Source organism: Sciurus carolinensis, chromosome 11 (genome assembly GCF_902686445.1).
Source record: "Sciurus carolinensis chromosome 11, mSciCar1.2, whole genome shotgun sequence".
Classification (NCBI taxonomy): Eukaryota; Metazoa; Chordata; class Mammalia; order Rodentia; family Sciuridae; genus Sciurus; species Sciurus carolinensis.
In genome coordinates, this window is record NC_062223.1 from 41715721 (window position 1) to 41732575 (window position 16855).

Consider the following 16855-nt stretch of genomic DNA (forward strand, 5'->3'; position numbering starts at 1 on the left):
CAAGGTACCCACGGTCCTGGAGGACGGTCAGTTAGGGCATTTGGCTGCAGAAGGTGAGCCATTCCACCTTGGGAGCGTCCAAGCCCAGGGTCAACCACCACAGGACCAGAGAACAGCCCGGGTTTAAAAGTGACCAGAGGGGCGCCTCCTGTGTTCAAGGCAAATTAAACCAGGCTCAGGACAGCAACGCGGCCCCAGCATGGACACGCAAGGGCTCCCATCTCCCGAGCCATGGATCTTGCCTGAGATAGGGGACATTTTTTGAGAACCTTGCTAGTTCCCAAAACCACAAAGGCCTTTTCTGTGTGTAACATCTGGCCTCTGACGCTGGCAGAAAATGTGTTTAGGGGACCAGGCGGGAGACCCATTCTATGCCAAGCTGTCATGTAAATAGGTTAGTCGCTGCTTTCTTAGAGGACCACTTGGGGCCACGGACCTCAGGACCCCATGAAGCAGAGAGGGGGCTCACACTCATCCTGAATCTCTTTTCCCTTCTTGTTTTAGGTTGGGGTGGGACGGCACCCTGATCCAAGCCTCTCTGTCCCCCACAAACAGACACATAAAACACACGTCCATGTTCCCTACGGTGCCATCAGTTTTGTCTGGGCTCAGCCCAAAGAAAGACTACAACCTGAGAGCATGCAGTCCCAGAAAGTCACGTATCTGTGACCCTGAGTCCACTGAGATCGAAAAGTGGGCGGGAAGCAAAGCTCCCTCCTTCCCGGGACCCCACCCCGATCCTCCCCAGCGCCTGGGAACATTCCTTGTCCACACGTGGACTGCTCAGCCCCCTTGCCCAATCTCAGCCAACCGAATAAGGCAGAGCCAGACACGCAGACGTCTGCAGAGGGTGATGGGCCGGGAGCCGCCAGCCGGATGGAGACCGGGGCAAACTAGAGCGAAGGGAACTTAAGTCTGGTTGGGAGAGAAGGGGGAACAGGGCCGGGCCAGCGACTGCCAGATCATACGTGTCTTCAGGCGAATCAGGGCAGAACCAGGGTTAGACCTGTAGGACTGGGGTCCTGCCTGGCTCTGTGCCTCAGAGGCCCCTCGCTGCCCACCTCTGACCGCCCGGGTGCAGACCCCAGGTCCCAGATCCCACAGTCCCCATGCTAGAACCATCCAGGCGCCCTGGAATTCCCTGCCCAGATGGCCCTTAGAGACCCGGGTCTGCACACCCTCTCCTTCGGAGTTGCCAGACAAACACAGAATGTCTAGCTACGTTTGAATCCTTTTTTTATATAACTATGCCCCAAGTGCTGCATTACTTGTTTATTGTGAAATTCGAATATAACTTGGCACCCTGTATTTTTACTTGCTGATTCAGGCCACCCTCACCCCCCGGGTCTGGCTTCCAAAGACAGGACCCACGGCCGGCAGATGGGTGACTATTGCAGAAAGCAGCGGGTACGGGGCTGCACGGGCCACACAAATGCAGGCAGGGCTGAGGACGGACTGAAAGAGGGGAGCAGGCTGCAGGCTGCAGGCCAGGGGTCTCTGTCTGTTCTATTTTACTAGAAACGCGAGGGACAGGACCGAAATGGGTAATGAAATGTGCAAGCACGGCCTCCAGGGTTTTAAATATTAGATGTGTATTTTAAGCACCTCCATGTTCCTTTAAATACCATCAGACCTCCTGGTAGGAGGAAATCCCCAGTCATCGCTAATGGCTCTGTTTCTACTCTGCATAGTGTACCCCACCTTCAGCAGAGCCAGAGTGAGCGCGGAGCCTCAACCCACGGGCAGGAGAGCAGGTGAGCAGGGTGCTGCCGATGCAAGAGAGGGCACCGGGGACAGGAATGACCACGCCACTCTCCCTGGCGGTGGAGGGGGGCTGCTCTGCCCTGGCACCATTGGCAGTGCTATTAACCTCTGCAGAAAGAGGAAGAAAGCTGGGCACCATAGTGCACGCCTGTAACCCCAGCTGCTCGGGAGGCTGAGGCAGGAGGATGGCAAGTTCGGAGCCAGCCTCGGCAGCTTAGGGAGGGCTAGAGCAACTCAGCAAGACCCTGTCTCTAAATACAATATAAAAAAGGGCTGGGGATGTGGCTCCGTGGTTAAGCACCCCTGGGTTCGATCCCCAGTACCAAAAAAAAGAAAGAGGAAGGAAATGGACACAAACAGTCAAGTGAGCTGAGGTCCTGGAATTAGAACACAAAAGAGAGAGGGTGCTCCTTTAACTCCAGGTTCTTCATTTTGCAGGAGGTGAAGGGAGATAGGCAAGCGGGACACGTGCCACTCAACCCCCAATCCCGAACCCAGGTCTACGATCCCTCGCCCAGCACTTCGTCCCCTCACGAGGCTCCTCGCCTCCGAGCTTCCCCACGGAGGACAGGGAGCAGTACCTGTTTCCCATGATGCAGGGACAACAGCAAGTGTGCTTAGAAACTGTGCAGAAAGAAAGAAAGGAAGGGAGAGAGAGAGAGAGAGAGAGAGAGAGGCAGACAGAGAGAGAGAGAGACAGAGAAAGAAAGAAAGAAAGAGAAAGAGAAAAGGAAAGAGAAAGGAAAAAAATAGAAAGAGAAAGAGAAAGAAAAAGAAAAAAGAAAGAAGTAGAAAAAGGAAAAGAAAGAAAAAGAAAAAGAGAAAAAGGAGAAAAAGAAAGAGAAAGAAAAAGAGGGAGAAAAAGAAAGAGAAAGAAATAGAAAAAAAAGAGAAAGAAAAAGAAAAAAGAAAGAAATAGAAAAAGGAAAAGAAAGAAAAAGAAAGGAAGGAAGGAGGAAGGAAAGGAGGGAGGGAGGAAGGAAGGAAGGAGGAAAGAAGGAGGGAGGGAAGGAGGGTGGAGGGAGGGGAGAAGAAGCAGGGATGCGGTGGGAAAGAAAGAGAAGAAGCGACAAGTTCCTCTCCAGGCTTCTCTACTTGGGAAAAGTCGAGGACAGAGCTGCCAAAGCCCGCAGGCGTGCTCAAGGAATGGACAGCCGCCAGCTCTGCAGGCGCTCTTCTTCCCTCCGAGGGCCACGTCCAGCATGAGGGCCCTCAGAGGGGCTCCGCGGCCCTCCGCCAACTGCAGCAGCCCGGCTCGGGCTTCTCCCCCGTTCGCCAGCGCCCCAGCCTGCAAAGGTCAAGACCGAGGCCGGCAGGGGTGGGTGGCCCGTGACACTGACCTGAACCGGGTAGAATATCGCCTGCAGGGTGGGGAGGGTCTCCGTGAAGAAGTGGTCCCAGACGTCAGCCAGAACCTCCATGCGGTTCTCACCTGCTCCAGGGCGGGAAGAGGGAGGGGGAAAGGAAGAGAGGAGCTCGCGTTACTCACAGGAGAGGCAGAAGACAATCGGTCGCGCTGGAAAACGCCAAGCCTGGGCCCTTCGAGCCCAGAGGGCAGCGCTGTGGTGCTGCCGGGCCTTCGTCCCTGCCTGAGATGGGCCTGGTGGGAGGCGGTCAGGTCACTGCAAGCTCTGCCCTTGGAAGGGACTCACGCTGGCACTGCAGACTTGCTTCTCTTGAGAGTGGATCATTGCAAGAGCGAGTCAGACCCCTGAATCCTACCCTCCTGTCTTGGCTTGTGATCTCTTCTGCCATTGTGATCCCATCCACCATAGAGCCCTCACCAGACGCCGAGCCAAAGGGGCCGCCAGATTTTGGATTTCCAGTCTCCGAAACAGTGAGCTAAAGAAGGCTTTTTTCTTTATAAAGTACCCAATCTCAGCCATTTTGTCATAGCAAGGGGAAGTGGACTAATACAGGTGGAAAGACACAACTAAAAATAGGCAAACATGCCTTTCTAGTCTGATTTCCAAATAGGTGGCTGAAAATTTAAAATCACATAGTAATTGCTATCATCATGTGAATGGTTATATTATCAGACATAATACTGTGTTAAGCTACTTATCAACCAGCTATCTCATGAGTAGACTCTGTTACCCCCGTTTCACAGGATCAGAGAGACCAAGTACCTGACCCAAAGCCACACAGCTTGAAGGCAGAGCTATAATTTCAGAACCTGTGCTCTTTACCACCCTAACCTGGGAAATCCTATGTACAGTTACACATTGTTTTGTTTTCTTAGTCGCTGACACACTGGCCTTATTCTAGGATTGAGCTGTCAGTTGAGAGATGTAGGAAGAAGATCTGGAAACTGTCAACCCGGCCCACGGTGTTACAGTTAAGTGGGAGGGCAGCACTTTTGGCAGAGGTCACCTGTGAAACCCAGGACCCACCTCCTGAGTCTGTACCTACTCACCCCGGGGACCAGGAAGCCTGGGCCGTGGCCAAGTGCCACCTTCAGGCTGGAGCACACATGTCACCTGACGCCACCGGGGAGCTGGGATTGGAATTTGCACCTGCAGGAAAGGCAGGCGCTGGCAGAGCAGCCGGCTTGGCAGCTTGCTGTGAGTGACCTAGATATCAGAGCTGGCTGGGCACTGTCTGCTCATCCCAGGCAGAGAAACTGGGTCAGCCAAGACGAGACGCCCAGAGATGCGCTTGGCAAAACACTGCTCGTTCCTCGTTCCACGGAACACGTCCCCAAAGGCTGATTTAGCCTCTTGCGTCTATTAACTTAATGGATAATAAAAGCTGTGTCTGGGGAGAAAGAACAGAGCCTGATGAGTCGCTCACAGGGCCCAAAGAGGTGCCGACGCCATGAGGTCAGGTGACACCCAGTGGGAGAAGGGCAACCCCGGCCCCCTCCGCTCCCCTGGCCGCGCAGGGGCCTTGGTTTGCAGCAGCTGCTTGTCACTCCCTAGAGGGGTCAGGCCACGCCATGCTGCTGACAGGTGTATTTCTGGTGTCCAGCACAGTGCCAGACACGTGGACAGATCTATTTTAGAAACCTCCTCAGGACTGAGTGGCAAGTGCCAGGTGAAGAGGTTTGCACAGGTACCAGGCTCTGTGAGTGGAAGGGGGTTCCACCCAGGCCAACAGGAGGCAGTATGGAGCAGAACTTAATCACAATTAATCATAAGCAGGAGCAAAGGAAACTTCTACAGGGTGGCCTACTCTCTGCCTCTTCATCCTCTGGAGTATCCACCTTAGCCTTTGGGCTCTTGTGGATTTTATCTTAGCCTCTCATCCTCAGGATGCTTCCTCATGCCACAGGGCCTTTGTGCATGCCGGTTTCTCTGTCCAGACTGCTCTCTCCCTCCCTCTTTGCCAACTTCTTTATCTCTCCATTTCAACTGAAATTTTACTCCTACAGCGAAACCTTTCCCCATTGTTCAAATTCCTCTACTATGGATTGTGTTCATAGTACTACCTAGTTACAATTTTATATTTGGTGATGATTTGATTACTGTCTCCACTACCTGTTTATGAGCTCCATGCGAGTCTCATTTCATTCATCATAGTGTCCACAGCACTCAGCAAAGTACCTGGTGTCTAGTAGGTAATTGGTAAATGTTTGACTGATTCCAACACCACCTTCTTTCAAATGTAGGCAGGGCTCATTCACTGCAGGGAGGAGTCAGGAAGCCAAAAGATCCGTGTGAATGTTAAGTCGCCACTATTCCCAAAACCAAGGTGAACTCCAGTGAGAGGCCACTGCAGCTCCTAGGCTGACGGCCTTTATCTTGAGCCCTCCACAACCAAGACCAGCAAAAATGCTCCTGACTTTAGAAGGGCAGGAGAGAACCCTGGGCACGGCTGTGCCTGGTTCAATGCCAGGCACATGAGGGACCCTTCAGCCCATCAGGGAAGCAGGGACAGGGAGTGACAAGCGGCTCCCCAGTTGCTGGTTGCAAATTTCAGAGAGGAATGAAGGTTTGGGAAAGTGTTTCAGAAATACCAGCAGACAGACACAGGCTGACAGAACAGGATGGGCCCGGGGAAGAAAGAGGTAAGGAATCAAGTGACACTGAGAAACAACCCACTTGTCAAGGACTTGGCTCCCTGCGGAGAGGAAGGGGTTTGCGTGGAGGGTTCCCAGCATCTGTCTTAGTAAATCTGTCCTCTAACGCACCACAGGAGTTAGATCCCAGAGGATTACAGGAAGGCATGAGAAATTTCCCAAAGGTCAAGGTCACTGAGGCTCAAAAAAAGATTACTGAGAGCACACCGTGTCTCCTGCCCACAAGAGCCCACCAAATGGACACAGAGGCCACCTGTCATTGCTGCAGCCTTCAGCAGGGGCATGCGTACAGAACAGCCGTGTTGCATGTGCTCACAAATATGTCAATAAAGCAGGTTGATACAGCAACCACGGAGATCACGTTCACTGTTTCCAAACTTCGCCTGAGAGCAAGAGAACCCTTTTACCCAAACAAAATCTCTCTTGGAGTTCTAATGCCTAAAATCAAAAAGTAGGGATGCTCTGGTTGAAGATGGGAAAGTCCCTTGAGGTTCCCAGGAGCTGTTTCTTGTGCAGAGAGGCCCCCAACACCCAGAGCCCTGGGACTAGAGGAGAGTCCGAGGGAATGACCCTGCAGGGCACTCTGGCTACGCCTTGGGGTACAGGCCCAAGATCTGGGATGATCTTTTCACCCTGTCTAGCTCCATTTCTGGACTTTGACTCTACCCTGAGGATGGCCTAGACCAGAGACATCAACTTCCTCTATCAAGGACATGTGGACCTCCAGTACCTCTTTCATACAGCTGGTTTCCCACATTTCCAGGAGCTTGAAATGACCCCCCTGATGACTGACAGATGAGGAAAGTGGCCAGTGACAATGCTTCTTGTCCCTCCCTCAACTGGACAGCCACCTCCTATACCTGTGCACTAGTCGAACTCCAAGAGACACAAGAGCCCCTGAGTTCCTGGTCAGAGTCACCTCCAAGTAGGACCCTCCACTAATGGATGAATGGATAAAGAAAGCACTGTACAGCTAAGCTGGGATATTACTTGGCCTCTAAAACATAGAAGAAAAAAGGGACAACATGAGACCTATTTAGTCCAGAAATGATGATTGACTTACAGATCAAGGTCATTAGACTACAGCAAGAAAAATAAAAAAATCCCAGTATGCATCCTACTGTGCACCACATGCAGTGTGAGGCCAGCTATGTGCCTTATGCTCCCTAAAGCCCTCAACCCATCTTATCACTTTAAAAGGGATAAAAACAAACTTGAAGAACCTGGCAACTGGTTGAGTCACCTGAGAAGTCAAAGCTAAGATCAGGCCCGTGCTGTTGGGAGCCCCCGGAGAGCCCAGGGTAGGCAATCAGTGCATCTCATATCATTGCCCATCTCCTTCCGTCCTGCTCTTTCCTGCCCTGCCAGTTGGATTCTGAAGTCAGCATAGACCAGGAAACCCCCCTTTATCTATCAAATCACACCCCAATGAGTGAGTGCCAGCTTATCCTAATGTCCCCCAGAAAGGGGGACACTGCTGTCTACCAGGATCCCAAGAACTATCACAAGGCCGATAGGCAATAGCCCAAGGCAGACCTGAGGGGAGAGCAAAGCAGAATCCACAGAAAACCGCAGCCCTTCCAGGGAGACCATCAGGATGCACCCCATGAAATCCCTTAACAAGGTCTCCGAAGAAGCCACCTGATCCCCCTTCCTTTTTCAAAACACGGTTCTGACTTGCACTGATGAGCAGCTGACTCAGACCCAGTGCCGCAGCCGAGCTGAGGGACAGGGTGACTCACTCGCGTGCAGCCTGCCCCTTTTGGACAGAAGCGTCTCAGCCATCCCAACATCAAAGGCTGAGTCACAGGGGCCCTGCTCCAGCAGAGCTGCGTGGTACTTGCCTTCGCACAGCTTGATCTTCTCCTCCACAAAGAACAGCCCTTTTGCAAGAAGTTGGTTCTGCCAAAAAAGAGAACAAAGAAGACAAGAATTGGCAACTCCAGAGCAAAAGGCAACCAGTCCTCCTCCACCTCCAATGGGCAGGAGCAGAGTCCTGGCCCTCCTGTCCTTAAGCAAAGGAGGCTTTTGTCCTCCGGGAAGGTCAAGGCCTTGGGAGAACCAGGAGACACCCCAGAGCCAAAGAGCAATAGAGCCCAGAGCCAAAGGCAGCTGCCACCCCTCCAACTTGGGAAGAGATACTGTATAGGCTCGGCCGCAGTCACCACTGTTGACACCCCATGTCCTTGAGATCCTTGATGATCTACACTCACAAAGGGGAGCTTTGAGGCAATGGGAAAACATGCAAAAAAGATAAATCGAGAGTTTCTCACACCAGCATGAAAGAGATTGCATGCAAAATCTTGAGCAGCGGTCAGTGGGGGTCCGTGAGTGGACATGTGCCCGGGGAAGCCGTGCAGAGAGATGGCAGGGTCCTCCGGCAATGGCAGCTGGCTGTGGGTGAAGGGCCCACATGGATCACAGGCTCATAGGACTGAATGAAATGAATGGTCAGCCTCGCCTACTGACGGTCAGCGAGACTCGCCCACTGGGGACAGCGGCCTCCTGCTTCCAGGAGCTTTGCTCTTTCCACTCTGCTTCACCGTCTTCCAGCAAGTCTTCTCACCCTCCAAGGTCTAAGCCGGTCCCCAAGACAGGAAGCAGCCCCTCTGTGGGTCACAGAAGCTCAAGGCTCAGTGATGGGCGGTGCCTCTCTGCTCACCTCTCCCTGGATGCCCGAAGGCCTGTGCTTGTTGCGGGGTGTGGAGGACCAGGGCACGCATGCTGACGAAAACATCACTGCGTCCTCGGCACTGGCCTTTACAAAACCCTAAGGCCATCCCACAACAGGGATGAGAACATGGCATAGAGGAAAGATCCTGGGCACCAGGCAGATCGAGATCCAGCTCAGCTACTTTTTTTTTTTTTTTCCATTTACTATACTACTTTATTCTATTTTAAAATTTATATTTAAGGTATTTGGATTTGTAATCAATACATAATGGTGGAACATACTTACGGAGTACAGTATACAATGTGCAATGATCAGATCGGGGTCACTGACCTACCTGTCACCTCAGATATTTACCCTTTCTTTGCACAAGGAGCATTGCAAACCCTCTCTATTAGCTATTTCAAAATGTACAATTAGTTGTTGTCCACTGTGGTCACCCTACCAAGCTACAGAACATTAGAAGCGAGCCCTCCTATCCAGTGGTACCCCTATGGCTTGGCTACTTCTAGCTGTGTGATTTGGGGCTTAATTTCCCTGAGTAATAAGTTCCTCATCTATAAAATGGCACAATAGCATAAAGTTCTTGCAAACTAATGATTATAAATACACACTCAGTGTCTGATGTCCTTAGTAATTGGTGGTGGTGGCGGCAATGCAGATAGTTGCTGTCTCAGTCTGACCACTTCACAAAAGAAGTGGGAGGTAAAGAGAGTCAGTAATGAATGGCCTTATCACATGTGCTAAGGTTTTATCAAAGATGCCATCCCCTTTCTGTGGCTGGTACACATAAATTGAACTTCATAATCTTATTGAGACTTGCAAGATATGACCTAAGTTTAAAGAAGCAATTGGCCACCGCTTGGTTTCAAGATGGCAACTGGAATCCCAGATCAAAGTTAGAACGATGCAGAGTAGGAGGACTTCGCTAAAGCCAACAAAAACCAATTCCTTTACCAAGAATTAGGGAATAGACAGGATTAAGATGTAGCCCTAATCCGTCCCCTAGTCCCCAGCCAAGCAAATGAATCCCAGCAGCTTCTGGGTCAGAAAGCAAGAAAACTCCCCGGCAACAAATTCAGACTGGCAGGATCTTGCAACAGCCGGGCAGGATGTGCCAAGATTGCTCAGGGGTGCAACAATGTCAATCACTCTGTCCGAATGCTGCAGACGCAAGTCCCAGCTGTGACCTGGAACCTCTGCTTGGGGTCGGAGGGGCCTTAGGTATCATTTAGTCATCCTCCCCTCTCCCGAGTCCTGTGGTCAAAATGAACCAGTCACACAGTTTTTTTGTTTTGTTTTGTTTTTTGGTAACAGGAATTGAACCCAGGGGCACTTAACCACTGAGCCACCTCCCCTGCCCTTTTTATTTTTTATTTTTGAGACAAGGTCTCACTAAGTTGCTTAGGGCCTCACTAAGTTGCTGAGGCTGGCCTCGAACTTGAGATCCTCCTGCCTCAGCCACCCATCCTCCCGGCCAGCTGCTGGGAATGCAGGAGTACACCACCACACCCAGCATCACAGTTTCCCATAAACTGAAGTCTCTTCACAAGCGTCCTGAAAATTCCCACATCCCCATGAGGTTTTGCTTTTATCTAACAGTTGAATAAACTCAGGCTAGAAGTCGGGTCTCCCTCCCCCCGACTCCATTCTAACACCTGGATATGAGGCTCAGCCTCTCCAGCACGGCCTTCATTTCCCTACCGGCTACTAGAGGTCAGGACCTTCAGTCGGCTGCACTGCATCCCCTTTCTCTGCAGAGCTGTGTGCGTGGACCCCGCAGAGCTGCCTGTCCGCACACCAGCACACCCACAAGTGCGCCTCGGCTGCCTGAGGGGCCCACTCCCGCCCTGCCCCATCCTGGCCCTCAGCTGAGCCGCCCGACTCCCCTCCTGGGAGCACAGTCACACAGCTTCCTGGAGCCAGAGGGTCGTTATTCCCAAAGGCCTCAGGCTCTGAAGGACCCACAGCTGGCATCCAGGGCTGCCCGCTGCCACTCGGGTCCTCAAGCTGTGATCTTCCAGCATGGGCTTTCTAAGCGACGTCTGAGGAGACCCTGGGCTGTGCGCTGGGGCTGGGAGCCTCGGCTCCGGGTGGTCCTGCCTCCCTCCTCCTCCCTGGGTCTGCTCGTCACACCCCGGTGTCTGGGCCGCCATGTCTCCCCCTCTGCCCGCCATGTCTCTCTCCTCCTGGGTGGTAGCAGGGTTGTGTTGGTGGGGGCCTAGCTGCTGGTGCAGGGAGGGTCAGGGCTGGCTGTGCCCAGGGCAGAGGCCTCTCCGGGGCTTCCACCTGCTCACGGGTCCTGAGACAGAGAGCGGGAAGGAAGGAAAGAAGCCTGGCCTCAGGCAGCATTTTGTCTGAGGGCCTGCTCTTCCCAGATCCCACCTCAGGGCACTCAAACCCCGTCGAGTGCCTGAGTCCAGAAGGTTCTGGGCAGTGGAGATGGAGCCCTCCGATTACAGAGTGAGACAAGACCCCCTTTTCCCTCATTCCACCCAGACCCACCACCCCTGCCAGAAGGCCCCCAGCCAAACAGCAGCCACCTTGTACAGTGGCCACCTGGGAAATGCCCTGGGCCTCGGGAAGGGGCCTGCGTTACGTAGGGCAACCTCCTCCTCCGGCCCCATCGGTGAACCTGGACGTGGGCCACACAGCACTTTAATGAAGTGGCAGAGTGGTCCGGAAGGGAAGAAACCGCTGACGTCTTCTCTAAGACATGAAAACCGTGAGTCGCAAACAGAGATGAAGCTCAGTGAGAAAAATGCAAACAAGGTCGCTTTGGGAATGCACCGACCACCCGACCACCTGATCAGATCACCGCCTGCAGGAGAGAAGAGGGACTCGGCTGGTCCTGGATAAGCCGAGGCTGGGGAAGTGGCAGGGAGAGCTTGGGAGCCACTGTACTCCTCCCAAGCAGACGCCCCACGACCAGGAGCACGGAGCGGGGAGGATAGCGCCAACCACCCCTTCCCGCAGGAGGAACTTTCCACAGGGAGCGGCCGAGGCTGCCAGCCACCGCAGTGTCCACTGCCACCGCCCCGATGGTGACCATGGTGAGAGAGACCGTGGGGTCAATTACAGTAACTTTCTCAACTTTGCCACGTGCCTATTAAGAAACTCAGAGAAGCAACCAGCCAATGCGGGCCCTGAATGTGTACCCAGCATATTCCTCTGGCTTATCTTAGCAAGTTGAAACAAAACAAAATAAAGAGTAAAAACTAAGATACAAATAGCCATCCTTATTGACTGCTCACTCCCTACCAGGCACTATGTGTATGTCACCTCCCTTAGTAACCACATGGACCTTATGAAGTAGGTACCATGATCACAACTAGACTATTGCTAAGGAAACTGAGGCTCAGAGAGGTTAAGTGACAAGCCTATGTTCACATAGCTAATAAGCACTCTAGCAAGGACTGGACTCCAGACCTACCTGGAAGAAGGTTGGTGCTTGTAGCCATCGTGTGTCCTGCCCTGGAGAGGTTTGGTGTGTCCTTGCCCACAGAAGGAGCAGATGGAATCCACTCCAGGATCAGACCCTGGGGCAGTGACACAGCCATCCCAGGCCATGTAACTAGGTTCTATCACGGGCCTTCCATCCACCGTGGTTCTTTCTGCAGCCTAGTCCTGCTACCAGCTTTCCAACTTCCATCTCTCCTGAAGTACCCTTCCAGGGCCCTCCTCTCCGCTATCCACATGCTGCGTCCAGCCCAGGGGGACCCCATTCCCAAACAAGACATTCCTTCCTACCCGAGAGGGGCCTGGTGGCCGTGTTGCTCGGCCTACAGAGAACACACGTGAGCCCACAATTCCACCCAGGCATTCCGGGTGATCTCCATGTCTTCAAAGGTCCCCCTGTTGGCGAGGACCCAGGCATGGAAATCACAGGTCACCCCCATTTTTACCCTGGGGGACTTGGAAAAGCCAGCATGATCTCTACTGTTATCTGCATTTCCTGTGAACTTGGTTACCCTTCTAGGTGAGCAATAAAAGTCTCACAAACACAGTCCCCCCCTGGCCCAGAGAGTTCCCAGCAAGCCAGTCCCGGTGTGGGTGGGTGTGCCAAGACAGGGAGAAAACCCCAGACGGAGCTCAAGCCTGGCAGTAATACAAGTTCTTCACAGAGTCCCATTTCAGCCACCATTAAAAGGGTGGATTGGGGCTTTTTAAAAAATTACTTTTTATCAGGAATCAGGAAAACAGACCATATCTGATTTGTCAGACACTCAAAACAAACAAGCAAAATCCCTAAACCTCCTCCCCCTGGGTCTTTTCTCCAGGGAGGCCTTGAGGGCATTTTTACATTTTATGGTCTAATCCAAGAAAGAGGCTTTTCTCCTGTGGTCAGATGACCTGGGTTGAGATCTTTGCTCTGTAATTGACTATGATCTCAAAGAACCTCCCCCTCCTCCCTGAGCCTCAGTAAGCGGCTGTAAGAAGGGGATATGTATAATAACAGGATCTCCATCCTGGGTTGTCAGGAGGGATAAAGGAGCGGGAGCGGGCCCAGGAAACGGGTTGTCAGGCTGAAGACATGCCAGGATCATGGACGCTCATGAAACCACACAGTGCTGGGTCCCAACCCTGCCTTCCTTGCTCAGTTGGTCTGAGGTAGGGCCTGAGAATGTGCTTTTCAACACGTTCACAGGTGATGCTGAAGCTGCTGGTCCGGGGACCACACTTTGAGAACCATTGCCTCAGAACAATACCTGGTCCAGGGACCATGCTTTGAGAACCATTGTCTCAGAACAATACCTGGCACATGAGTACTTGAAAACGTCAGCTGACATGGCTGCTATGACGTTCTCTTCCCCATGGCTCTTAAAGGGTTTCAGAGAAAAAGCTTCCAGATTGAACAAAAATCCCCAGGGCAGCCATGGCTCCTTGTGGCCACTGGACTGCTGCAGGCTTACACCTCTTTCAGGCCCACATTTCCAGTATTCACCCACCTGCCTTCAATGCCTCCCTCCCCCTTTATGCCCTAGTCCTGGATCTTGCCATTCCTTGCCTGGTCTACAGGAAATCACCCAATTTCATATATACTAGGTTCTTGAAAATATGTACTGATATGGAATAACATACTCACGTGATGTGAGGGGAATGCTTTCCCCCAGAGCTATGGAGCACTGAAAACTCCCTAATCGCCTGTCTCTGGAGCCCGTCTCTGGGTGACATCTCCTCAGCATTTTGTACCTACACGCTCCTTTCTTTCACAGTTGAACGTGTGATAACCTCAAGGCGGTGAGGCTGAAGATTTGCCATTTCGGCTTGCCTACTGATTTTCACCTTTATCTCAAACATGTTAAGGCCTGTGGCTGTCAACTTCAAGACCCATTTTTCTATTTAGCTTCATAAAGTATGAGAAAAGTACAATAAAAATGCCACATAATTATATAAAATTCAAGTAATCACTAAGGAGGCCAAGCACAGCGAAGCTGCCTTTAAGGAACCAATTGACTGGTGGGTAGCCCTGTGGGGACAGGGGGCCACCCAGCCAGCAGGATGAGCTCACTCTCAGCCCCCATTAGCTCAACCCCATTTTCTTACCTCCAGTGACCATCAGGAACTTCCTGGGCCACCCCGGTGCTTACAAGCTCCACCAGGCCTTGGTTCCAAGTACTGCCCACTCCACAATGCAACCGTAATGACCTTCTCACCAAAATAACACAAACCCCGATGGAGCATCTGTGCATCCAAACCCCTTGGTATATTGGCCCCAATTCTACCTTCAAAGCAGAGCATACGTAGCATTCCCCCCATGCCCTGCAGACCCACCAAATGACTCTTTTCTACTGGGGGATCCTGCTTATTAGCGAAGCTTTCCCAGGTTGATCAAAGAAAAGCAAAAATGTTCTCCCTTTTTCAATTTGTGTTTGGAAATGACTTTGCTCACTCTATCCTCTCTCCACTCCATTTGCCCTGAGTTCTTACGAGTCCTATCTGTGTCCCTACAAGGCATGTTCATTTATTCTGGGCCTGTTTCTACATCTTTGCTGTTCCAATCAGTTCTTCAGGTCATGCTGTGCTGTGTGTTGCCCAGGGAGAACGCTTCACAGGGGTCTCCTCCTTCAGCTCTGTGCCTCACACACCCTTAATATTCTTTGGGATGAGGAGCTAGAGGACAATGGCTTTGTGGGACTCTTGCAAACATGAGAAGCAAATTGAAAAAAATGCATATATATACGTAATATACATGTTTGTGTATGTATTATATATGTACACACATATGCACACACATACATATATACCACACACTATGGGGCACCCATGACCTACTGGCAACTGGGGTGACTAAATTTCCCTTCTTCCTAGAACTAGCTCACTCAGAACCATTGACTCTACACAAGTTTCTGTATCAACAAAATTGTAGTTTCAATAAAAGAGATGGAACTTTCTGGGCTAGGGGAAAGGTCTTTAACAAACAAGGCAGCCTGCTGATGGCAGATGGTGTATATGTAACCCAAGATACCTAGCAAGGCAGTACAAACATGCAGGACGTTTCACATCATCAGTTTCAAAAGTTATAAGGAACCAATTATCCTCCAGAGCTGGCGCTAGGATCTACAGTTCCACCTGGAAGCCTCGATTTTCCTTCTGGGCACTATTCAAAACAGACTGAAGGAAAAGAAAAATCGATACTGGAAATGTCAGAGATTTTTCCGGTCAGTGTCTCGTGGAAATCTTTCCAGGCTCCTGCAGATCAAACGACCTGTCTTCCCTGTGTGCAGACCCGGGATAAGCACCGTTTTTCTACCTGCTTCCCTGTGCCCTTCTTCACGGGGGATATTCTTTCCATGAGTCTTTCTTTAAAACTGTAAAATGAAAATGCTCAATGGCCAAAGCAGAGCCACAGAAAGGGCTCTGCAGGTAATGAGCTGAGTTGGAAGGCGGGTCCCAGGGGGGACGGACCTCACTGCTGAGTGCGGGTGCCTGGGGGTGCCCATCTGCACTGAGGAGCCACCCACCCTTCCCTTCCCAAGAAGCCATATCCACAGCTGGGGTGACTTGCCTGCCCACCCTGGGCTCCGCTGCTCATCTGCCTCCACACCTTCCTCTCACCCGCTTGCTGGGGGAAGTTCTTTCTGGAGCCCTTTCAGGTTTTCCTTCCTGAAACTCTCACTGGTAGCTGGAGCTTGCCCCTGTGAGCCTGGATTTCCCTCCTCACATGGAGATTTCTCCTGAAACTGGAATGGCTTTGGAGTCAGCTCCTATTCAAGTAGCACCTGGCACTGGGTTTTAACCCAACTCTCTTGAACACCTTCACAGATGGGGCCGCAGCCAGGGTCACTTACCCTATTTTTCTTTTTTTAAAAAAACTTTACATATATATTTTAGTTATTGATAGACCTTTATCTTTTATTTATTTATATGCGGTGCTGAGAATTGAACCCAGTGCTTCATGCATGCCAGGCAAGTGCTCTACCACTGAGTCACGACCCCAGCCCTACCCTATTATTCTTTTCATGCTGTTTTTCTTAAATCCAGCCACTCTGTGTGTGGGTGCATGGGTGTGTGTGTGTGTGTGTGTGTGTGTGTGTGCGTGTGATGTTACTGGGGATGGAACCCAGGAACATTCTATCTTAAGCTACATCCTCAGCCCGTTTTATTTTATTTTGGGACAGGGTCTCATTAAGTTGCCCAGGCTGGCCTCAGACTTGGAATCCTCTTGCCTCAGGCTCTTATGAGGCTGGGATTACAGGTGTGCACTATCAAGTGGGTTTTTTTTTAAATGTCACTGTGTTTAAAAAGGAAATTGTAGCAACATCATTTACCATAAGCAGAGTATATCATTCAATGATCAACTTAATGCAAACAAATCATGTCACAAAATCCTAACTAGACCGTGACCCTCACAAAGGCACCAAGGTTTGAGACCTGCTCCCATTCCCTCCTCCTTACACACAGGAGATGGCCAGCTCCCTGAAAAGGGTACGAGACACACAAAATAGCCCAAGACTCTCTCTGGCATTAAAGGAAAATTTAAAAAAGGGGGGACACTTTCTAACCACAAGCTTTGACATTACCCAGTGCCACTGTGGGTCATGCCTCCTGTAATCATTTCGGGTATCTGGTAAACAGCCCCTCCCGCTCTTCCAAGAATCTATTATGCACTCTACAGAGAGTGGGGAACCAAACATTTAAAAACAGCCAAAGGTTCTGCAGCCACATTTTGAAAAACAGTGTCTTCAAGAGCCTTCTTTCCAGTCTAGCACCTTAAATAAGGAAAATCCCAGGCTCAAAACTATGACAATCAGCCCCCACCCCACGCGTCCAGAAAAAGACTCGCTAGATATTCACCAAGCAGCCTCTCTGATTAAACCCTTGATAGGAAGTGACAAGTGGTTATTAGTTTCTCAGGACCTGGCATGCTGTGTAAGCAGTATTAACCGCCCCCGAAA

At 51.3% G+C, this 16855-nt stretch overlaps 1 protein-coding gene across 4 annotated transcripts in view; it reads right to left on the bottom strand.

The window, feature by feature from the left end:
- Prr5l (proline rich 5 like) overlaps positions 1-16855 on the bottom strand; it is a 75583-nt gene that overhangs the window by 24402 nt on the left and 34326 nt on the right. For all 4 annotated transcript variants that reach the window (XM_047517247.1, XM_047517245.1, XM_047517244.1 and 1 more), the window contains exons 5-6: positions 7630-7687; positions 3105-3196 (exon numbers count right to left, since the gene is read on the bottom strand). In XM_047517247.1, the coding sequence (XP_047373203.1) occupies positions 3105-3196; positions 7630-7687 (150 nt within the window). The remainder of the gene's footprint in view (positions 1-3104; positions 3197-7629; positions 7688-16855) is intronic.